Source organism: Oncorhynchus clarkii, chromosome 33 (assembly GCF_045791955.1).
Source record: "Oncorhynchus clarkii lewisi isolate Uvic-CL-2024 chromosome 33, UVic_Ocla_1.0, whole genome shotgun sequence".
Classification (NCBI taxonomy): domain Eukaryota; kingdom Metazoa; phylum Chordata; class Actinopteri; order Salmoniformes; family Salmonidae; genus Oncorhynchus; species Oncorhynchus clarkii.
This window is the reverse complement of record NC_092179.1, coordinates 23,445,026-23,470,890: the sequence shown is the minus strand read 5'-3', so window position 1 is coordinate 23,470,890 and position 25,865 is coordinate 23,445,026. Positions and strand designations below refer to the sequence as shown.

The following is a 25,865-nucleotide window of genomic DNA, read 5'->3' as shown; positions in this document are numbered from 1 at the left end:
GCCAGGGCCGCCAGTCATCATGGAGCAGCCAGGGCCGCCAGTCAGCATGGAGCAGCCAGGGCCGCCAGTCAGCATGGAGCAGCCAGGGCCGCCAGTCAGCATGGAGCAGCCAGTCAGCATGGAGCAGCCAGAGCAGCCAGTCAGCATGGAGCAGCCAGAGCTGCCAGTCAGCATGGAGCAGCCAGTCAGCATGGAGCAGCCAGAGCTGCCAGTCATCATGGAGCAGCCAGTCAGCATGGAGCAGCCAGAGCAGCCAGTCGACCAGACTCTTCCAGATCTGCCAGTCGACCAGACTCTTCCAGATCTGCCAGTCGACCAGACTCTTCCAGATCTGCCAGTCGACCAGACTCTTCCATATCTGCCAGTCGACCAGACTCTTCCAGATCTGCCAGTCGACCAGACTCTTCCAGATCTGCCAGTCGACCAGACTCTTCCAGATCTGCCAGTCGACCAGACTCTTCCAGATCTGCCAGTCGACCAGACTCTTCCAGATCCGCCAGCCAGCCAGGATCTGCCGGATCCAACCACCTGCCTGAGCTTCCTCTCAGTGCTGAGCTTCCTCTCAGTGCTGAGCTTCCTCTCAGTGCTGAGCTACCCATCAGTCCCGAGCTACCTCTGTCCCGAGCTGCCCCTCTGTCCCGAGCGGTCTTTAAGGAGGGTAACCTATCTAGGGACGCTAAGGAGGTGGACTAAAACTGTTATGGAGTGGGGTCCACGTCCAGCGCCAGAGCCGCCACCGCGGACAGATGCCCACCCACACCCTCCCCCATAGGTTTAAGTTGTGCGTCCGGAGTCCGCACCTTGGAGGGGGGGTACCATCGTTCGTGTGTGTTTTCCTTGTTTTAGTGTTGGTCAGGACGTGAACTGGGTGGGCATTCTATGTTGGATGTCTTGTTTGTCTATTTCTATGTCTGGCCTGATATGGTTCTCAATCAGAGGCAGGTGTTAGTCATTGTCTCTGATTGGGAACCATATTTAGGTAGCCTGGGTTTCACTGTGTGTTTGTGGGTGATTGTCCTTAGTGTTAGTTTGCACCAGTTTAGGCTGTTTCGGTTTTCATTACGTTTATTATTTTGCACTGTTTGTATTTAGATTCGTGTTGCTATAGTCACAATAAACATGGATCGCAATCTACACGCCGCATTTTGGTCCGACTCTCCTTCTCATGGCAACAGGTCACAAATCTTGCTGCTGTGATGGAACACTATGGTATTTCACCCAGTAGATATGGGAGTTTATAAAAATTGGGTTTGTTTCAAATTCTTTGTGGGTCTGTGTAATCTGAGGGAAATATGTCTCTCTAATATGGTCATACATTTGGCAGGAGGTTAGGAAGTGCAGCTCAGTTTCCACCTCATTTTGTGGGCAGTGAGCACATAGCCTATCTTCTCTTGAGCGCCATGTCTGCCTACGGCGGCCTTTCTCAATAGCAAGGCTATGCTCTGTACATAGTCAAAGCTTTCCTTAAGTTTGGGTCAGTCACAGTGGTCAGGTATTCCGCCACTGTGTACTCTCTGTTTAGGGCCAAATAGCATTCTCGATTGTTCTGTTTTTTTGTTAATTCTTTCCAATGTGTCAAGGAATTATCTTTTTGTTTTCTCATGATTTCGTTGGGTCTAATTGTACTGTTGTCCTGGGGCTCTGTAGGGTGTGTTTGTGTTTGTGAACAGAGCCCCAGGACCAGCTTGCTTAGGGGACTCTTTATTTTTGCAGAATTCTGCGTGCAGAGTCTCAATTTGGTGTTTGTCCAATTTTGTGAAGTCTTGGTTGGTGAGCGGACCCCAGACCTCACAAACTCTCTCTCTCTCTCTCTCTCTCTCGCTCTCTCGCTCTCTCGCTCTCTCGCTCTCTCGCTCTCTCGCTCTCTCGCTCTCTCGCTCTCTCTCTCTCTCTCTCTCTCTAGCATTCTACCTATTTTCCTTTCTCTTTCTGCCTCTCTCTCATCCCCTTTCCTCTCTTTTGGCTTTTCACTCTCTCTGTATCTCTCCCTTCTTCTCGGTACAGACTCCAACCTCTATTTGTCAAATAACTAGATCCCTCTTTCTCCAGTCTGTGACACCTGTCCCCTCTCTTGCTCTGTCGATCACCTATCATTCATATGGGACAGTCTGTCTAATCCCCCTGGGCTATACAACCTACTGTATTAAACATACACTCATTGATCAGGCAACATCCCACAGGAAGAGACTCATTACATTTGCATTCCTGTACTGCCAAAACTGGGTGTCATTTGTGTTTCAATCAATCAATCAATTAATCAATCAATTAAATTCTATTTAAATGCCATCCACAAAATCCTGTGGTTGACTTGGGCAGGAGCTCACTGGAGCTGAGTACCGGCACCTAAATATTCTACTGCTTGAGCTCCTCTTCCTCTTATAGAATATTAGCTCGAACGTATTGTCATTTCATCCTCAAAAGTGAGCATAATCACCTGATTTGAGGTTTTCAATATGGAATGTTCGGTGTCCTTCAACGAGTGAATAGTATATACCCGTGAGGTATCCCTCTGTATCTTGTCACTCCAATGGGAATCAGTCTGGCCACCAAAGTTATCTCTATTGGCCATCTAACAGCATCCACCAGCTATCTGCAACCTGCTATAATGCATTATAACCAGGGCTTAAATAAAAATAAACACCCACTAGATTTTGGCATTGCCGGGTAAAATGTCTATTTCACTCGTATTTGTGAATAAAAATAGTAAAGTTTGATCACATTTATAGTAAAATAAATGTTAATTTTACCTTATTTAACTAGGCAAGACAGTTAAGAACAAATTCGTAATTACAATGATGACCTACCAAAAGGCCTCCTGCGGGGACAGGGGCTCAGATTCAAAATAAATCAAATATAAATATATGACAAAACACACATCACAACAAGAGAGACAACACAACACTACATAAAGAGAGACCTAAGACAACAACATAACAAGGCAGCAACACATGACAACACAGCATGGAAGCAAAACACAACATAACAACAACATGGTAGCAACACAACGTGGTAGCAGCACAAAACATGGTACAAACATTATTGGCCACAGACAACAGCTCAAAGGGCAAGAAGGTAGAGACAACAATACATCACGCAAAACAGCCACAACTGTCAGTAAGAGTGTCCATGATTGAGTCTTTGATTGAAGAGATTGAGATTAAACTGTCCAGTTTGTGTTTGTTGCAGCTCTTTCCAGTCGCTAGCTGCAGCGAACTGAAAAAAAGAAGGACCGAAGTGAGACTGTGTTGTTGAGTTTCTTGACTATTTACATTGTTTTGTTTACAAGCTAGGTTGTTTTTCTATGTTTGAGTTTTAAATGCTAGGGAAGAGGTGACAACGCTTCTAATAGTCAGACTGAAAGTCAGTCACAAACAGGACTCTAGTCGTGCTACCACGGTAACCTCCCGACCTTAAAGGGGGCAGGTGAAATGTTTTGTCTCATCTGTGATATTTTGGTTAAAAGACTCAGGTCACAAAACATTTAATTAAACATTATAAACTGGGTGGTTCGAGCTCTGAATGCTGATTGGCTGAAAGCCATTGGTATGTCCAGGCACTCTGTGTTGTGTCGTACTTAGGAACAGCTCTTAGCCATGGTATATTGGCCATATACCACATCCCCGCAGGCCTTATTGTTTAAATATACCACATTAGTTACTTCTTACTAGTAATACATTTATTGTTTTAGAAACATTACAAAGCATGTTCAGCAATTTTCTTTGTGTTTTGGAGCAATTATTGCACCCCAAAAATATTTTGTCTGGTACTTGCCACAGTGGCTAGTGGACCAAAAAGTTTATTTGAAGCCCTGATTATAACACATACATATACACACAGTTAAGCGTATACCAGTACACACACTCTCACATACACTTGCACACAGTACATTAGAACATACATTCACATAATAACATCTCTCTCTCTCTCTCTCTCTCTCTCTCTCTCTCTCTCCCCATCTCTCTGTATGTTATCTATGTGTGTGTGTGTGTGTGTGTGTGTGTGTGTGTGTGTGTGTGTGTGTGTGTGTGTGTGTGTGTGTGTGTGTGTGTGTGTGTGTGTGTGTGTGTGTGTGCTTTACGCCTGCATGTCTCAATATATACGCTGGTATCTGTGGACAATGTAATGGGATTCTATTCAATATGCAAATATCCTGTGAATATTGATGCAGTTCCTTCACACACATGAATACAAACACAGTCAAATGAAAGGAGAGGGTACTTTAAGCTTCTTAAATACAGGTGTGTGTCTTCCCTACAGCAATATGTATGCATACTTTGGAAATAACATAATATTCTTTGTACATTGTGTATGTGAGTGTGTACCAGTCAACTAAAAAAGGTCACCAGAGGCATATGAAACCAAGTGACTGAGTTGTGGCACCACTACCACGGTCTAATACAACTGTCACAGTGTACATGGAACCTTTCATAAGGACGATCTAAGGGAGGGAAATACAATATGTGTGTGTACTGTGTGTGTTTGTGTGTACTGTGTGTGTGTGTGTGTGTGGTCTCTTAAAATGCACGACAGTGTTCCAGCATATGGCTTATGTCTCATGCAAGGGCAAAGTGCATATGTATCAGTGAGCGTGATTATGCAGGTAGACGCGTGCGTGTGTGTGTGAGAGAGAGAGCGAGAGATGGGGAGAGAGAGATAACATACAGAGGAAGAGAGAGCTAACATACAGAGGAAGAGAGAGATGGGGAGAGAGATAGAGATAACATACAGAGAGGAAGAGAGATAGAGATAACATACAGAGAGGAAGAGAGAGATGGGGAGAGATAGAGATAATATACAGAGAGGGAGAGAGAGATGGGGAGAGAGATAGAGATAACATACAGAGGAAGAGATAATAAATGATGACAAAACCGTATGTTATCCTGTGTTCTAATAAAAGGAACAGAGGGAAGGAGCAGTGGAGCTATAGATGGCACAGCTAATATGGACCGTTCGACTCTAGTGTTTCCTTCAAACAAAGCAACTTTATGAACCTCACAGGCTGCCATTGTTTTATACTGTCCGGATGCAAGGAGCCTAGGGATGGGTCGGAGAGAGAGTGAACACACACACACACACACCGAGGGACGGGTCGGAGAGAGAGTGAACACACACACACACACACACACACACACAGACACACACACCTAGGGACGGGTCGGAGAGAGAGTGAACACACACACACACCTAGGGACGGGTCGGAGAGAGAGTGAACACACAGAAAGGATAATGACAGAATAATGCTGATAATCCTATAGTGTGTTTGGGGATGTGATGGGATTGTTGGCATGGTGATGGGTGGTGGTTAAGAGAGTGGGTGAGAGTACACGCACATGTAAGGAAGGGCACGCCGCACACTCACACATACACGCACTCACTCACTCACTCACTCACGCACGCACGCACGCACGCACGCACGCACGCACACACACACACACACACACACACACACACACACCTAGGGACGGGTTGGAGAGAGAGTGAACACACACACACACACACCTAGGGACGGGTCGGAGAGAGAGTGAACACACACACACACACACACTGCCTATTCTCTGGGGAAAACGTCTGTCTACCTTCTCGTGTCCTAAAGACGCCAGTCATTATCGGGCAGTAGAATCACCCCGACACGCACAACAACTCCATCAGATACCAATCACATGAACATACCATAGGCCAAAGGGGACTTACATATCTCAGCAAAGGTTATTGTGTGTCAATGGGTTATGTTGTTGTCTTCAGAAAGTCAGTGCCTTGGTCAACTGTTCAATACATCTTCATACTGTACATACTGTAGATGTGTGTTGGGGTTGGATTATGATCGTTGTTAGAGCCATGGTGAAGGCCTAAACACTGGCATTTAACACACACACACACACACACACACACACACAGGCAGATCAATGCTTGTTTGACTAGATCGCTCTAGACAGAAGCTGAAACTTCCAACTCAGACTACTACGGCCTCATGGGAAATATTACATTTTCACCTCACCAGGGACAGCAGGCTGGGCTGGGAGCCCATTGCTGAGCCCCTGGTTACCATTAACATGCTCTACACAGGAGGTCTACATAACAGCTGTGTGATGTTTAAAATCAAGCCCCTTTGAAGCTGCTTGTACTACTTAGGATTTGTATTACGGCACTATCAGAAAGGAGAGTTTGGGGGAGGCAGACTCGTATTATGTTGTTACGAATAGTAGATATGAATTAATGAAGAGATGGAGCTGTAGCCAGGCAGGATTTGTATTTTATTTGTATTTTTAATTATTTCACCTTTATTTAATACCCTAACATTGTTCCACACAATGGAAACAGTGCTCAAATTCACTGGTGTTACATAAACAATCAAACCAGGAATCAACAACCATCAGAATCCATTATCACCATGTTTTATGAGTCAGACATCCAGTCTCCCTTTCTCATAGCCTAATACAGTCAAAATAAACACCACAAATCTATTATGCCCACCTAGCGAATTTCCTGACTAGCCTGACAACTTACAGCTACTTTTAAAAATGTATTTTGAAATTTTTATCATACTTCTGAAAAGTGACTCAAAACCATAATGCATGCATTTTCCTTCTAAAAGACAAACATTTTCTCCGTCACCCCCAGTCACAACATAATTTCCGTGGTGACAAAAGTGCCTTGCGAGTGATGTCATCAACAAGCGCTCAACCTAGACACAAGCCACAACGACTTTCAATGAATTGTAAATAATTGTTGGTTGTCTGCAGCAACAGTAGTACGTACGGGTTCGATAAACCAAACCTAATTTATCACATCTGTTGAATCTTGAATTAGAATTTACAACATCAATCAACATCTCTCATCTCTCAATTCGCTAATATTTATAAGAACATTTCGATGGGCACAAATCTATCGGAATTGTCTCTTCGTTATTATTTAGAATTCATTAGATTTAAGTAACTGTCTCGTCTTTGATTCAGCATTTTAATTACGACTCTATTCCCAATACATTATTCAAACAGATCATTTAGTGAACTGACATCGTCTTGCATCAAAATTCGCTCCGTCCTTATTTTGAGTTGAATGTATTAGTCTTTCGATTTGAACCAAACAAACTATTTAAAACGTTCAGTTTATATATTATACCAGTACTAGTGACTATAACTTTCTCTGCAAAACATACAATTAGTTTAATTACAACCAAAAACTCAGATTATTTTTAGTTAACACCTCGGCTGGGAACCGAACCCTGGACTGCAGTTTGCAAGACAGCTATGCTCACCACTATACCACCAACGCTATGGAACTGACTGAGAATCTCCGCAAATAGACCCATTTTACAATTGTCTGTATTCGTAACTCCGGCATCGGGACAACAGAAAATAGCCCTAATTTAAAAGCCCAAAGTTTTCCAGAGCGAGGATTCTCATTAATCTCGCTCTCTTTGTATCTGATCCCTTTTTTTTTACCCGATTGTCGCCTCTGATCTTCCCCTCAGTTAAATTACAATCTTGGTGGTGACGTTTGAAGGGAGTGTTACACTCCCGGGTGAAATGTCCAGTTTCGTTACAATTAAAACATTTTATATTTTTCTTTTGACTCACCTTATCCACTTTTCTCGACTTATTTCCTTTTTCTACCTCTATTATCCCTCCCTCGGCTTCAGCAGGCTTCACATATATGGGTGGTGATATTGCAGGTAGCTCCTGCAGCCGCATTCTCACAACCACTATCTCATCGACAAGATTACCTCTGTATTCTTGGTATACTTGAGAAGGATATAGTTTGTTACCCTCACCCCCACCCAATTAGCTAACTTTTTCATCTGCGGGAGCGGAGGGCAGCGCATCTTGGCTCTTTTTGGGTTTCCTCCTATTTTCACCCTCAACTCTCTTTTTTGCTTCTGAAAGCCAAACTCCGGCTGTGTGTAACCCCTGTTTATTCTGCTTTTTCACATTTTTTCCACATTCCTTATGTATCTGTTTTATAAGTGATTCCAGCTTTTCTACATTTAGACTGCCATCATATTTCTTTCTCCATTTTAGACCGAAATCAATGTTTCTTTTGTCTCTCTGTTCCATATAACGCTTGTCTCCCGTTAGTTCCGGGCCCTCCTTAGAGGATTTACTACCCATGTTAGTTAAATCCTTACCGTTACTAGTAGCTATGGTATTTAATCACTTATCTATGCCTTTCTATTTTTTACCTTCTATGTGTGTGTATTTCTATTAATATGCTATTTACTGTTACTCAGCTACTTTAGTTGCTCTCCTGTCTGACTATGTGTCTGTCTCTTTAATGATAATCAATGTGTATGGGTTTCTATATGTATTTCTCCTTTCTGGAAACTTTGTCTATATATTTGACTTTTGATCGGACATTAAATTTCACCGGTATACAATTATAAGCTCATTATAAACTATTGTTCCTTGGGACTTTCAACGTTAATATCTCATATCTCACTTCTCTAGACTATGTTTCCCTTTCCCTCACCTCCGTGGATATTACTTTCTTTCAGTATTGAATAGGTTCAGTTTTCCCGTTCGCCTAGGTTACCCTGCCTTCTCACCAAGCCTAATTTATATTTAGGTATGTCTTTTGAATGAATGGTTATCCTATTTGTACAGAATGACCGTCCTATCTAACAAAACTTACTATATCCCTTCCTTCCTATATGTTTATTTGTGGTAGAATTCAAAGTAGAAACCTAGTGTATTTGTTCAGAATATTCAAGCACCTATCATTGATTAAATCCAAACTCCTTTAGAACATTCAACCAAAAATATCTTAAATAATTCCTCCCAAATTCGAGAATAAAGACTATTTACCTTCGTCCTGTAGACTGGGAAAAGCAATGCAGGTTCGATTACGTCACCTTCTCTGTCGCCCTTAGATCTTTATACCGGCCTGTTTTTTTAAACCTTAATCCAGAGGCCAGGTCTTTAAATAACGAGTCCAGACTCGTCCGTGCACGGCTTTCGGCTTTCCCTTCGGACGACAGAGGCAAGTTTGTGGAATCCGGCTCGAAGGACCAATTGTTACTGTAATTTAATTATACCAATGTGTTTTCATTAATTTAATTCCCTTAATCTATTTCATGAGAATTTGTAAGATTCTTGTTTGCATAAAATAGACGGAGACCAGTCTTATCAATAATAGGTAACAGAATTTATTCTCGGAGCGTGCTCCCACGTTACCACGAGCAACAGTTTATATACAATAACATGACATTTCATTGCTCCTAAAATGAATCTCCTCCTCCAGACCGGGTCAAAGGGAACTTTAAAGGTTCATTCTGAGTTCATTAAGGTTAGGGTTATGGTAGGGTTAGGGAAAATAGGACTTTGAATGGAAATTATTTTAGGTCCCCACGAGGATAGAAGAACATAACGTGTGTGTGTGTGTGCATGCATGTTTGATTATGTTCAATAGAGTACAGTCGTGGCCAAAAGGTTTGAGAATGACACAAATATTAATTTTCACAAAGTCTGCTGCCTCAGTTTGTATGATGGCAATTTGCATATACACCAGAATGTTATGAAGAGTGAACAGATGAATTGCAATTAATTGCAAAGTCCCTCTTTGCCATGCAAATTAACTGAATCCCCCAAAAACATTTCCACTGCATTTCAGCCTTGCCACAAAAGGACACATCATGTCAGTGATTCTCTCGTTAACACAGGTGTGAGTGTTGACGAGGACAAGGCTGGAGATCACTCTGTCATGCTGATTGAGTTCAAATAACAGACTGGAAGCTTCAAAAGGAGGGTGGTGCTTGGAATTGTTCTTCCTCTGTCAATCATGGTTACCTGCAAGGAAACATGTGACGTCATCATTGCTTTGCACAAAAAGGGCTTCACAGGCAAGGATATTGCTGCCAGTAAGATTGCACCTAAATCAACCATTTATCGGATCGTCAAAGAACTTCAAGGAGAGCGGTTCAATTGTTGTGAAGAAGGCTTCAGGGCGCCCAAGAAAGTCCAGCAAGCGCCAGGACCGTCTCCTAAAGTTGACTCAGCTGCAGGATCGGGGAACCACCAGTACAGAGCTTGCTCAGGAATGGCAGTAGGCAGGTGTGAGTGCATCTGCACGCACAGTGAGGCGAAGACTTTTGGAGGATGGCCTGGTGTCAAGAAGGGCAGCAAAGAAGCCACTTCTCTCCAGGAAAAGCATCAGGGACAGACTGATATTCTGCAAAAGGTTTGGACTGCTGAGGACTGGAGTCATTTTCTCTGATGAATCCCCTTTCCAATTGTTTGGGGCATCCGGATAAAAGCTTGTCCGGAAAAGACAAGGTGAGCGCTACCATCAGTGCTGTGTCATGCCAACAGTAAAGCATCCTGAGACCATTCATGTGTAGGGTTGCTTCTCAGCCAAGGGAGTGGGCTCACTCACAATTTTGCCTAAGAACACAGCCATGAATAAAGAATGGTACCAACACATCCTCCGAGAGTAACTTCTCCCAACCATCAAGGAACAGTTTGGTGACGTCATGTAATTGTCAATAAAAGCCTTTGACACTTATGAAATGCTTGTAATTATACCTCAGTATTCCATAGTAACATCTGACAAAAATATCTAAAGACACTGAAGCAGGAAACGTGGAAATTAATATTTGTGTCATTCTCAAAACTTTTGGCCACGACTGTACACTGTCAAAGTGTGTGTGTGTGTGCTTGCTAATACATTTGTGTCTGTTGTGTACATGTAAGTGAGTGGGATTGAGTGTACTTGAGATTGAGTGTAGACATTCTTGCCCGTCTAACTATATAGTGGCTAGTGTCCACACTGTAGAGAGACTCTCCTAATGAACAATTTGCTCAGTGAGGTGTGGCCACAGGCATTGTCACAGAGCTACACACTGGACTACTTATGCAGGGGGTTAGGGGCAGAAAGAGAGATGGGAGGGAGAGAAAGAGGGAGGGAGAAGAAAGAGAGGGAGGGAGGGAGAAGAGAGGCTGACAGAGAGGAGAGTGAACAAGAAGAGAGAGAATGAGAGAGAGGGAGCCAACAAAAGTACGAGCGGGAGAGTGAGAGAGAGAATATAAGAGAGAGAGAGAATAGGAGGGAGGGAGAGAGTGAGAGAGTGAGTGCCTGGAACACAATTTCACACACATTCACACACACAGGGAGACGGTTCTCTGCTGCAGCTCTCTGCTGGATTTAGTGGATTCACAACCTCTCCCTTTCACTTGTGGTTGGGTGAGTGGCTCTCTTTTATTCTGAACACTTTCGATGGTGTGTGTGTGTGTGTGTGTAGTTTATGATCCTCATGTATAGAGAAAAAAGGTAAAGAGCTGTTAGAGAATGACACACACACCGTCACAGAGACGACACACTCTTCCTCTACAGCCTTTATAGGTAGACTCTCACTCTTACAGAAAAACACACTTTCTACAAGCTCACATTTGAGGATGTGGATTCAGCTGCTCAATCTCTCCAGATGACACGACACACACTCTTCTATTACAGCCTTTATAGGTAGACACACACGCACACCTGTGTAGACAAGCAATCCCAGGCATACATTAACACACACACACACACGGAGGCAGCAGCTGAGGCTGTTTGACTAGCATCAGGAGGAGGGAAGGAATCATTCTGGGCTAAATCTGCAGCATAGCCATGGTCAGCAGTGTGTGTGTGTTTGCCTGTGTTAATGTATGCCTGGGATTGCTTGTCTACATAGGTGTGTGTGTGTGTGTACATTCTGATGAATTTATGAACATGTGTATGTATACTGTAGAAATTCATGGCGTTCATGTCATCATGTGAGTCAGTGGATACTATAGGCGTGTGTATTGGAGTCTATACAAACATCCTCCACCTCTATAGCATGACAGTGTGTGTGTGTGTGTGTGTGTGTGTGTGTGTGTGTGTGTGTGTGTGTGTGTGTGTGTGTGTGTGTGTGTGTGTGTGTGTGTGTGTGTGTGTGTGTGTGTGTGTGTGTGTGTGTGTGTGTGTGTGTGTGTGTGTGTGTGTGTGTGTGTGTGTGTGTGTGTGTGTGTGTGTGTGTGTGTGAAGCACATATGTACCAGTAGGATCAGCGGTAGCAGCACTCTGGTGAAAGCAGCATAGCAGACCACTAAGATCCTCACATCACAGGATTAGCAAGACGTCTTTTGCTACGGTCGTCACCATGGCAAAGCTAGTCAGTGGAACGCTGGTGTCTGAGTGGGTGACGCTTGTCATAGGCAGGTTCGTCACATTCATTGACTCAAAGGCTAAAACTAACGTTGGTGTGATGTTCTAATAACTAGGTATTCACAGGCAGGTAGGCTTATTGTTCACTCTGTCAGTAGTAAGGGCAGTGGGGAAATGGATACCAGAGAAAGGCTGGATGAACATAGGATCTATGATCAAGCAGGTTGAATGGTTGAATACGTCATGGGGGAACGGTATTCAGATTAGGTGAATACCTGAGATGTAATATAACTCTTTGGGGAGTATAAAACGGGTTCTGTTCTTACTTAGATACTAATGTTAATCGAGCAAATTTCAGTCATGATCCGAGATTAACCTAGTTACATTTGATAGACCACAGATGGCAAGATGTTTAGTTGTTAATTTAAGTGCGACACCTGATCAGATTGAAGTACCAATGGATGTAATAGGAAATGGTTGGGTGTTGGCTCCTCTAGCTGCCATGACTGTGACTCCTCTGGACCTGGTCAGTCGTGATTCAGACCTGTTGGATCCTAGCCTGGTGGGTGGCTGCTGTTCTGACCAGTAGGTAAACCAGGACACAGGAGTGGTCACAGTCAATAACCACTGGGGACAATTGACCGTGACTGCCCGGCAATGTCAAATCCATTCTCCGAAATATTGCATCTGCAGGCTGGGGTCAACTCCATCTCAACACAATTCAACTGACCCTGTAGAAATAGGAGAGTTTACCATTATTTTCAATTCAGATTTTATCCGACTCATGGATTGGATTTGAAGTTGGAATGAAATTACCTCAATTTGGACTATGAAGCATTCAAGCTTCAATTACATACGTACAGCACCAGGTGTTTTTCTAAAAGGACAGCCAAACATTGGCTAGCTTGGTTTCAGAGAGACAAGCAGTGATGTGGAAAATTAGATGGCTGTTGATCCTCACTCTGAGTCAACAACATTCGGGCTGCCAGACTTTAGTATGGACCCCCTTGTTTTACGTCAACAACATCCGGGCTGCCAGACTTTAGTATGGACCCCCTTGTTTTACGTCAACAACATCCGGGCTGCCAGACTTTAGTATGGACCCCCTTGTTTTACGTCAACAACATCCGGGCTACCAGACTTTAGTATGGACCCCCTTGTTTTACATCAACAACATCCGACCTGCCAGACTTTAGTATGGACCCCCTTGTTTTACGTCAACAACATCCGACCTGCCAGACTTTAGTATGGACCCCCATGTTTTACATCAACAACATCCGACCTGCCAGACTTTAGTATGGACCCCCATGTTTTACATTAACAACATCCGACCTGCCAGACTTTAGTATGGACCCCCATGTTTTACATCAACAACATCCGACCTGCCAGACTTTAGTATGGACCCCCATGTTTTACATCAACAACATCCAGGCTGCCAGACTTTAGTATGGACCCCCTTGTTTTATGTCAACAACATCCGACCTGCCAGACTTTAGTATGGACCCCCTTGTTTTATGTCAACAACATCCGGGCTACCAGACTTTAGTATGGACCCCCATGTTTTACATCAACAACATCCAGGCTGCCAGACTTTAGTATGGACCCCCTTGTTTTATGTCAACAACATCCGACCTGCCAGACTTTAGTATGGACCCCCATGTTTTACATCAACAACATCCAGGCTGCCAGACTTTAGTATGAACCCCCATGTTTTACATCAACAACATCCGACCTGCCAGACTTTAGTATGGACCCCCATGTTTTACATCAACAACATCCAGGCTGCCAGACTTTAGTATGGACCCCCATGTTTTACATCAACAACATCCAACCTGCCAGACTTTAGTATGGACCCCATGTTTTCATCAACAACATCCGACCTGCCAGACTTTAGTATGGACTCCCATGTTTTACATCAACAACATCCGACCTGCCAGACTTTAGTATGGACCCCCATGTTTTACATCAACAACATCCGACCTGCCAGACTTTAGTATGGACCCCCATGTTTTACATCAACAACATCCGACCTGCCAGACTTTAGTATGGACCCCCATGTTTTACATCAACAACATCCAGGCTACCAGACTTTAGTATGGACCCCCATGTTTTACATCAACAACATCCAGGCTGCCAGACTTTAGTATGGACCCCCATGTTTTACATCAACAACATCCGGGCTGCCAGACTTTAGTATGGACCCCCATGTTTTACATCAACAACATCCGACCTGCCAGACTTTAGTATGGACCCCCATGTTTTACATCAACAACATCCGACCTGCCAGACTTTAGTATGGACCCCCTTGTTTTATGTCAACAACATCCGACCTGCCAGACTTTAGTATGGACCCCATGTTTTCATCAACAACATCCGACCTGCCAGACTTTAGTATGGACTCCCATGTTTTACATCAACAACATCCGACCTGCCAGACTTTAGTATGGACCCCCATGTTTTACATCAACAACATCCGACCTGCCAGACTTTAGTATGGACCCCCATGTTTTACATCAACAACATCCGACCTGCCAGACTTTAGTATGGACCCCCATGTTTTACATCAACAACATCCGGGCTGCCAGACTTTAGTATGGACCCCCATGTTTTACATCAACAACATCCAGGCTGCCAGACTTTAGTATGGACCCCCATGTTTTACATCAACAACATCCGGGCTGCCAGACTTTAGTATGGACCCCCATGTTTTACATCAACAACATCCGACCTGCCAGACTTTAGTATGGACCCCCATGTTTTACATCAACAACATCCAGGCTGCCAGACTTTAGTATGGACCCCCTTGTTTTATGTCAACAACATCCGACCTGCCAGACTTTAGTATGGACCCCCTTGTTTTATGTCAACAACATCCGGGCTACCAGACTTTAGTATGGACCCCCATGTTTTACATCAACAACATCCAGGCTGCCAGACTTTAGTATGGACCCCCTTGTTTTATGTCAACAACATCCGACCTGCCAGACTTTAGTATGGACCCCCATGTTTTACATCAACAACATCCAGGCTGCCAGACTTTAGTATGAACCCCCATGTTTTACATCAACAACATCCGACCTGCCAGACTTTAGTATGGACCCCCATGTTTTACATCAACAACATCCAGGCTGCCAGACTTTAGTATGGACCCCCATGTTTTACATCAACAACATCCAACCTGCCAGACTTTAGTATGGACCCCCATGTTTTCATCAACAACATCCGACCTGCCAGACTTTAGTATGGACTCCCATGTTTTACATCAACAACATCCGACCTGCCAGACTTTAGTATGGACCCCCATGTTTTACATCAACAACATCCGACCTGCCAGACTTTAGTATGGACCCCCATGTTTTACATCAACAACATCCGACCTGCCAGACTTTAGTATGGACCCCCATGTTTTACATCAACAACATCCGGGCTGCCAGACTTTAGTATGGACCCCCATGTTTTACATCAACAACATCCAGGCTGCCAGACTTTAGTATGGACCCCCATGTTTTACATCAACAACATCCGGGCTGCCAGACTTTAGTATGGACCCCCATGTTTTACATCAACAACATCCGGGCTGCCAGACTTTAGTATGGACCCCCATGTTTTACATCAACAACATCCGACCTGCCAGACTTTAGTATGGACCCCCATGTTTTAATACAACAACATCCAGGCTACCAGACTTTAGTATGGACCCTCATGTTTTACATCAACAACATTCGACCTGCCAGACTTTAGTATGGACCCTCATGTATTACATCAACAACATTCGACCTGCCAGACTTTAGTATGGACCACCATGTTTTACATCAACAACATCCGGGCTGCCAGACTTTAGTATGGACCCCCATGTTTTACATCAACAACATCCGGGCTGCCAGACTTTAGTATGGACCCCCATGTTTTACATCAACAACATCCGGGCTGCCAGACTTTAGTATGGACCCCCATGTTTTAATTCAACAACATCCGACCTTCCAGACTTTAGTATGGACCCCCATGTTTTACATCAACAACATCCGGGCTGCCAGACTTTAGTATGGACCCCCATGTTTTACATCAACAACATCCGACCTGCCAGACTTTAGTATGGACCCCCATGTTTTACATCAACAACATCCGACCTGCCAGACTTTAGTATGGACCCCCATGTTTTAATACAACAACATCCAGGCTACCAGACTTTAGTATGGACCCTCATGTTTTACATCAACAACATTCGACCTGCCAGACTTTAGAATGGACCCTCATGTATTACATCAACAACATTCGACCTGCCAGACTTTAGTATGGACCCCCATGTTTTACATCAACAACATCCGACCTGCCAGACTTTAGTATGGACCCCCATGTTTTAATACAACAACATCCAGGCTACCAGACTTTAGTATGGACCCTCATGTTTTACATCAACAACATCCGGGCTGCCAGACTTTAGTATGGACCCCCATGTTTTACATCAACAACATCCGACCTGCCAGACTTTAGTATGGACCCCCATGTTTTACATCAACAACATCCGACCTGCCAGACTTTAGTATGGACCCCCATGTTTTAATTCAACAACATCCGACCTGCCAGACTTTAGTATGGACCCCCATGTTTTACATCAACAACATCCGACCTGCCAGACTTTAGTATGGACCCCCATGTTTTACATCAACAACATCCGACCTGCCAGACTTTAGTATGGACCCCCATGTTTTAATTCAACAACATCCGGGCTACCAGACTTTAGTATGGACCCCCATGTTTTACATCAACAACATCCAGGCTGCCAGACTTTAGTATGGACCCCATGTTTTACATCAACAACATCCGGGCTACCAGACTTTAGTATGGACCCCCATGTTTTAATTCAACAACATCCGACCTGCCAGACTTTAGTATTGACCCCCATGTTTTACATCAACAACATCCAGGCTACCAGACTTTAGTATGGACCCCCATGTTTTACATCAACAACATCCGACCTGCCAGACTTTAGTATGGACCCCCATGTTTTAATTCAACAACATCCGGGCTGCCAGACTTTAGTATGGACCCTCATGTTTTACATCAACAACATCCGGGCTGCCAGACTTTAGTATGGACCCCCATGTTTTACATCAACAACATCCGGGCTACCAGACTTTAGTATGGACCCCCATGTTTTACATCAACAACATCCGACCTGCCAGACTTTAGTATGGACCCCCATGTTTTACATCAACAACATCCGACCTGCCAGACTTTAGTATGGACCCCCATGTTTTAATACAACAACATCCAGGCTACCAGACTTTAGTATGGACCCTCATGTTTTACATCAACAACATTCGACCTGCCAGACTTTAGAATGGACCCTCATGTATTACATCAACAACATTCGACCTGCCAGACTTTAGTATGGACCCCCATGTTTTACATCAACAACATCCGACCTGCCAGACTTTAGTATGGACCCCCATGTTTTAATACAACAACATCCAGGCTACCAGACTTTAGTATGGACCCTCATGTTTTACATCAACAACATCCGGGCTGCCAGACTTTAGTATGGACCCCCATGTTTTACATCAACAACATCCGACCTGCCAGACTTTAGTATGGACCCCCATGTTTTACATCAACAACATCCGACCTGCCAGACTTTAGTATGGACCCCCATGTTTTAATTCAACAACATCCGACCTGCCAGACTTTAGTATGGACCCCCATGTTTTACATCAACAACATCCGACCTGCCAGACTTTAGTATGGACCCCCATGTTTTACATCAACAACATCCGACCTGCCAGACTTTAGTATGGACCCCCATGTTTTAATTCAACAACATCCGGGCTACCAGACTTTAGTATGGACCCCCATGTTTTACATCAACAACATCCAGGCTGCCAGACTTTAGTATGGACCCCCATGTTTTACATCAACAACATCCGGGCTACCAGACTTTAGTATGGACCCCCATGTTTTAATTCAACAACATCCGACCTGACAGACTTTAGTATGGACCCCCATGTTTTACATCAACAACATCCAGGCTACCAGACTTTAGTATGGACCCCCATGTTTTACATCAACAACATCCGACCTGCCAGACTTTAGTATGGACCCCCATGTTTTAATTCAACAACATCCGGGCTGCCAGACTTTAGTATGGACCCCCTTGTTTTACGTCTAGATCATTATCTGAGTAACATTGTAAAACATGGTCCTGAAGAAGCCATTTCATACTTGGATACATTCATTGATGTAACTGATCAGGTCAAACTTGAAATGTTTTGTTTAGAAATAGTCTAGCTTTTAGAATAATATATTTGATCATTAGGAAATACTTAAACAATAAATCAAGTGTACTAGTATGCACATATTAGACAGATACTGTACTGTGAAATAGTGAGGAAAAATCTTAATATTCAGTCAAATGTAGGATTAAATGATGGATAATAATGTCTCATTATTCCTCAACAATCGCCCGGAATGAAACCAGGAGTATTACCCATAGTGAAGCGTCCCCAGACACAGATCAAGCCTAGTCTGGGATCAAAAAGAATTCGCAATGGAGATTCTCCATGGAAAGCACTTTTTAGTCCAAGACCAGTCTTAATCTGTGTCTGGGAAACTGGCCCATAAAGTATACTTTCAGATAATAATGTTTCTACCTTCAAATGAAGTGTCGCCCACCTACATGACTGAATAAATCTGTACTCGCTAAAGATGACGTGGCCAGTTTGATTCAGTCTGTTTTATTGACATTCCTGTCCAGACCCAAGGCCAGTGAAGTGAGCTAGATAGGATGAAGAGACTGGGGTGTCAGGGCTTTGTTAATATAGCCCTCCTCACTCTCCAACTCGCTCGCTCACGCTGAATTATTTCTGAAGGCACTGTACAAACACACACTTTAGCAAATCTGAGACGTGCACGAAAATCAGTCCCTTGCCAAGGAGTGTGAAACATCAATCCCTGTGCCTTCGTGAGACTATGGTCAACCTGTTAAACATAAGTGGTATCGCCCAGAGTCAAGTCATCTCCATTTGCGAATGCTCCAGCAGAATCCATTTCAATCTCTCAGGGAGGACAAGAGTCCACACCTCTAATTCACTAGACACCCTTCAGCCTTCTTCCCTCCCTCTTTCTCTCTCTCCAGCCCTCTCTCCCTTTATCCTCTGTGCTCTCTTGCTAGCTCTACCTTTCCATAGCCTTTGCTCTCTCTCTCTCTCTCTCTCTCTCTCTCTCTCTCTCTCATAAACCTAACCAATATTCTTAATTTAAAATCACTTCATTAGTGTAAAATGTTAAAAGGCTGTTGAAGGACCGGTCTCCAATCAGATATCCATCTCTATCCTCTCAGTACCACAGCGGTCACACATCAGACCACTAAAGCCGTTGTCCTGGAGATGAATGTAAATGACAGAAAGGATAATGACAGAATAATGCTGATAATCCTATAGTGTGTTTGAGGATGTGATGGGATTGTTGGCATGGTGATGGGTGGTGGTTAAGAGAGTGGGTGAGAGTACACGCACACGTAAGGAAGGGCACGCCGCACACTCACACATACACGCACACGCACACACACACACACACACACACACACACACACACACACACACACACACACACACACACACACACACACACACACACACACACACACACACACACACACACACACACACACACACACACACACACACACACAGAGCAGCTCAACCGATCGCTGCAGCTGTACATAGTCTATCGGTAAATAGCCCACCCAATTTTACCTACCTCATCCCCATACTGTTTTTATTTATTTACTTTTCTGCTCTTTTGCACACCAATATCTCTACCTGTACATGACCATCTGATCATTTATCACTCCAGTGTTAATCTGCAAAATTGTAATTATTCGCCTACCTCCTCATGCCTTTTGCACACAATATATATAGACTCTCTTTTTTTCTACTGTGTTATTGACTAATTGTTTACTCCATGTGTAACTCTGTGTTGTCTGTTCACACTGCTATGCTTTATCTTGGCCAGGTTGCAGTTGCAAATGAGAAGTTGTTCTCAACTAGCCTACCTGGTTAAATAAAGGTGAAATAAATAAATAAATAAATAAAACACACACACACACACACACACAAAACACAAAAGGAGAGATTTAGCAATAAACTGAGTGAAGCATTAGAAAGAATAGAAAGGAGTTAGTGGACTGTCATGAAGTCAGAATGCAACATGTCTGTCTGTCTCTCTCTATATATATCTCCTCCCTTTCCACTATCTATATTTCATCCTCTCTCTCGCTCTCCATCTATATCCCCCTGTCGTGACATGACTTCCAACCCTCTCTCTCCTTCTCTCACTCTCTCTTTCTGCTCCATTGAGCACAGTGCAGTGGGACAGGACCTGTCTTTGTCAGGTGCAGTGGAACAAAACACCAGTGAAGAAAGAGAAGGCTTGTAAATGTTCCCACAGACACGTTTATCTTATTTTATTACTCTCTCTCATTCTCTCTTTCCACTTGTTCTTCTGCATGTCAGGAAAGACAGAGGGCTCCCTAACAGACTGCTCACAGAGGACTAAACGGAGGCAAACAAAAATTCTAATCTTGATTTCACGTGTTTTAAGTCTTATGCAGTTGACAGTTTTGAGACATACACAATTTCCACATGGCAGGATGGTAGACATGTAGATAAAATCATAGAATAACCTAATGATTATGTGTGAGAATAACTGAGAACTCCAACCCCATGTTATCTTAAATTGGGCTGTCTATCTTCCTATATAAGCTTATTAGGGATGTACCATGTGGGTGAGGGGGGGGGGGGGGGTATATTTAACTCTGCTCTCTATGAAAGGCATAGACACTAATTAGTCAGGTAATCTTCTGACTGAAACAGGAAGCTGGCATGCCTGTGTAATTGATAGTGAGGGAAGTGAAATTTGAGAATGTTAGCCAAATTAAATGATGCATAATCCCCCTTGTGTAAATAATTGATCAATATGTGTCAAATTGAACAAAAACCCGATCAGGGCAAAGGCATAGTTTTTTCTCTCAAGCTTAATAGCTAATTGGAATGATTTAGCGTGGAACTAAAAAGGCAACGTGTTTCTTCTGAAGAACAGAATGTCACAACAAATATCTGAATGTTCTACAAAGACGGCATTAAGTACCGTTTATTTGCCTTTCTGTAACACACCAAGAATTAACCAACACCGGCAAAAAGTTTTAACGTCTTGGGGGCTTTTGTGTGTGTGTGTGTGTGTGTGTGTGTGTGTGTGTGTGTTACACACACTCACGACTATGATGTGGGTGGACGTGGGTGGGTCTCTAAGTACAACCATTCCTCAATGGAAATGTATTTCAAGCATGTACACTCAGAGTCCTATAGACGGCAGTAACGTGTGGGCAGTTGTATGTTTCTGAGTGTGCCCCTCAGCACCACAACTCATGCCTCAGTATCCAGCCAACTACCCCCAGGAAGGCTCAGAGAGGTAGTGAGGCCCACTAAGGTCAACACTACATGGGGCACAGAGACAGGGTCAAGTCACTGAATGTCCTGTAGAGAGATCAGGCCTAGGGTAGTGCTATTAAAAGGTGATTGATCGGTTTGTGTTATGAGCTACACTTGAGATAGAGAGATGTAGCATAGGACAGAGTAACAGAGAGAGAGAGAGATGTAGCATAGGACAGAGTAACAGAGAGAGAGAGAGATGTAGCATAGGACAGAGTAACAGAGAGAGAGAGAGATGTAGCATAGGACAGAGTAGCAGAGAGAGAGAGAGAGATGTAGCATAGGACAGAGTAGCAGAGAGAGAGAGAGATGTAGCATAGGACAGAGTAGCAGAGAGAGAGAGCGATGTAGCATAGGACAGAGTAGCAGAGAGAGAGATGTAGTGTAGGACAGAGTAACAGAGAGATAGAGAGATGTAGCATAGGACAGAATAACAGAGAGAGATGTAGCATAGGACAGAGTAACAGAGAGAGAGATGTAGCATAGGACAGAGTAACAGAGAGAGAGATGTAGCATAGGACAGAGTAACAGAAAGAGAGATGTAGCATAGGACAGAGTAACAGAGAGAGATGTAGCATAGGACAGAGTAACAGAGAGATATGTAGCATAGGACAGAGTAACAGAGAGAGAGATGTAGCATAGGACAGAGTAACAGAGAGAGAGATGTAGCATAGGACAGTGTAACAGAGAGAGAGATGTAGCATAGGACAGAGTAACAGAGAGAGAGATGTAGCATAGGACAGAGTAGCAGAGAGAGATGTAGCATAGGACAGAGTAACAGAGAGAGATGTATGGGGAAATAAATGGAGAGGTGTAAAGGAGTGAAGGAGATAGAGGGGGAGGTACTGAAAACGGGGTGAGAGATGAAAAAGCAGAGGAATATATTTGCAGGGAAAGAAGGAAAGAGCTTGATGAAGAGCAGGAGAGAGTAAATGGCTGATTGTCTTGAATACTGATGTTATTCTCTCACTACAGGAAAACACACTCTCACTTAAGCAGAGGGTTTCTCCCCGTTTTAAAGAACAAATCAAACGGGGAATGAAAGAGAGTTGGAGGGAGGTGGGTTCAAACACAACTAAAGCACACAGGTTGTTCTCAATGGAAAATTCCATCGGTGCTCCAATCTCTTCACTGAGGCAACTGGACAGAGACTTTGAACCACCCGTTCCTCCCCTCCAAGAAAAGAGTTCCCCTTCCATTTCTATACAGAGGACGGACCCCCCCGCACACACACACACACACACACACATTATGTAAAAGTTAGCGCTAACTAAAGTGCTGAGAAAATACATGACATCTGGAAAGTCTCTTTTGTGATTGGTCAGAAGTATATTTCATGTTTGGTTGTCCCAAGACTCTTACCAAGTATACATATGAATGACACACAACTTCCTCACATAAATACTGACCTCAGAATCTGACACCACTAAGTATATGTATCCAATAACACCGTCGTTCTTGTGGCGGTTTGTGGTGGACAACATTTTCCCGGCCTGCTAACTTCAGCAGTCCATTTTAATGGCTGCCCTGCTGTATTATGGGTTGTATAATATCATCAACATGTGATATTATATTCTCTGGAAAAATAGACAAAAAACAGGTCAAGCACGAAATGAAACAGAGCAGAAACATCCCGTTTAAATAACCTCTCCAGTAAAAACAAGCCAGCAGACACATTTCAGCTCAACAACACATATCCATGTATCAAGTCAAACGAACTGTACTGTGATAAAGTGAAAGTATGTCACTCAATGTCCTGTGTGCATCTGTGTTTTAGGTCACTTCACAGGAGAGCGAGCCAACGTGCCCTAGGGGGCCCGGGGAATGGAGGACAGTATGTGACCGGTGCCTAACTAGCCGCTCCGCTTCACTGTCGGCAACATGCATCACCTTCACCGGATGATGGCTTTGTGCTTATGGTGCTCTCTCCTCGCCATTCTTCTCCACACCACGGTGTTTGCGGATGAAGAGGCGGATCTTACGAAGCCGACAGGACCGCCTGCCAGTAAGGGATGGTCCTATTGGCTAGGCTCGTACTTGCCAAAGCAGCCCAGCTTGTCCAGGTTCCCATCACTCCCGGCGGCGCCGTCGTTTCCTTCGCTCAACCCGTTTGGAGGGAAGTCACAGACTAAGAATGCAGGGCCCCAAAGGACCACACCATCAGAGGGACCAACAAAGGAACTGTCAAAGGGACCAATAGAGAGACCGACAGAGGGACCAAAAGAGGGACCAACAGAGAGACCAACAGAGGGACCAACAGAGGGACGAACGGAGCCTGAGAATTCACCGGAAAATTCAGGGTCTGTGGAGGAGGGTATTAATAAAAGCCCTCAGTCCTCCACCATCACCTCTTGGACTGAAGGTCACCCCAGCTCCACTGAGATAAGAACAGTAACAAACCCACAGACAGTCACTCCTAACAAGAACACACAACCAAACACCCAAGATATCTTAGATTCTATAACCGCTGTCTTAGAAACCATAACCTCTATTTCTCAGGGGGTTGATATATCCTCCGATAGTCTCACCAGCACAAACATACTGCCACAGACAATAACACACGAAACGGCAGAAACGGCCCAAACGCCAAAGCACAGTTGGAGTGTCACCACTAAGTCTTTCCCCAAGGAAACGAAGATCCAAGATGAACTTGTTCCCCAGAGTGACCCTCTCACAGCCTCTGTCCCCCTAACATCCCCACAAACCACAGTCTCCACAACCCTGGTCACAACTCCACCAAGGATCACCGTCAACCCAACACAGGTAGAGACCACACTGACCAGACAACCCCTTGACTCTGGCACCCCACCCACATCCCCACAAACCAGGGTCACCACAAGACGTCTGGCCTCGACCGTAAGCACCGACATTGGAACTAAAGAGGCCCCGGTCACCGAAACTCAGCCCAGTCAGAGTTCACCAGACAAGGGTTTTTCCGAGGCCAAAGCAGGGCCTGTGGAGGAACGACTGGGAGCAAACACCACCACCAGGACAGACGATAGAACACTAAGGGTTAACTCACCAACACCCGGAGGTAAGTCTCCAACACATCAACAGACATATTGATTTAGTATTAGTGATGGGCAGGCTAAATGACAATCAATGGATGTGATCAATCATTCAAACCAAATGGGGGTCTTCAGTCTGTTCAAGAAAAAGGCTGAAGAAAGTGAATGATGGATGGCATCTCTGAAATGGCAGCCATGAGTCGCCACAAACCTCTCTCTAGCTAATATAGCCCAAGTCCCAGTTCAAATACTTACATCTCTTTTGCATCTTTATTATTCTCCTTCCTTGAGATAATCACTTGGTGAACGCAAAGTAGTGGAAACCACACTGTCCCCTATCATGTCCCTATCATACATGATCACTCCAAGGAAGGAAGATCGGAAGGAAGGAAAGACGCAATTCCACCTCTTTAGAACAGACCCTAAAAATGATGCAGTGGTTGTTTTATTTTTTATAAACAGATGATATTGGAACGCTCCACTGTGCCTGAAGGGGTGGGGGAGGAGAGAGGGGTACTGTAGTGTAGAGGGGGTAGTTAGTATCACTTTCACGTGACATTGAGGGAGTACCCGTAGCCCGGCGCCAACCCCCACCGTCACTGTAGCGACGCTGGCTCTGTCTGGAGTCTGTATTCATAATAAACCTCAGGAAGCCCCTCCCCCCGTATAGGCGCATCAATCATAGGAGGGTCAAAGGTCAGGTGATACAATGAGGAGACGATTATGGCCAACCAGAAGGCAGTGTCACAGGAGAATGGTACAGGGGCCTACTATTGCAAATATCTATGCACTGGAATGTATGCAATTATCATCATCATTACACATTTCTGTCACTTTCAGCACACCATTACTAAAAGCCAACTACGTATGATAGAGAGCATAAGCATATCGTTGGTGCATAAACCCCGTAACGCCTTTTAATGTTGCCACTTGACATGCCGTCAGTCAGTCCCTACAGGATTCCCCGATCACAAATGTTTTGGAAAAATCAACAGTTCTCTGCATATAATGCAAGGGCTTGCAAATTTGACCCAATCACTGCACTCCTTTCGCATTAAAACAGTCGAATCATCGCAATATTATCGCATAACACTGACCCATCGCCGCAGTACAAAAAGAAGCACGCAATTTCAACCAATCACCACACCTACATTTACTGCATAATATGGTTCAATCAACCGACACGTCAACAAACATTTTCCCTCGTCAGCTCTGTTTCACAATAAATTAGACAGAATCAGTGCAGAATGTCAGA

General features: G+C 44.1%; 2 protein-coding genes across 2 annotated transcripts in view; both read left to right on the top strand.

Annotated features, from left to right (window-relative positions):
* Positions 1-25,865, top strand: part of LOC139393229 (protein FAM3C-like) — an 823,321-nt gene that overhangs the window by 665,010 nt on the left and 132,446 nt on the right. The gene's annotated exons all lie outside the window — the stretch shown is intronic.
* The window catches only part of LOC139393315 (proline-rich transmembrane protein 4-like), a 52,679-nt gene continuing 37,773 nt past the window's right edge, over positions 10,960-25,865 (top strand). The window contains exons 1-2 of the mRNA XM_071141856.1: positions 10,960-11,175; positions 23,380-24,636. Coding sequence (XP_070997957.1) covers positions 23,484-24,636 — 1,153 coding nt within the window. The 5' untranslated portion in view covers positions 10,960-11,175; positions 23,380-23,483. The remainder of the gene's footprint in view (positions 11,176-23,379; positions 24,637-25,865) is intronic.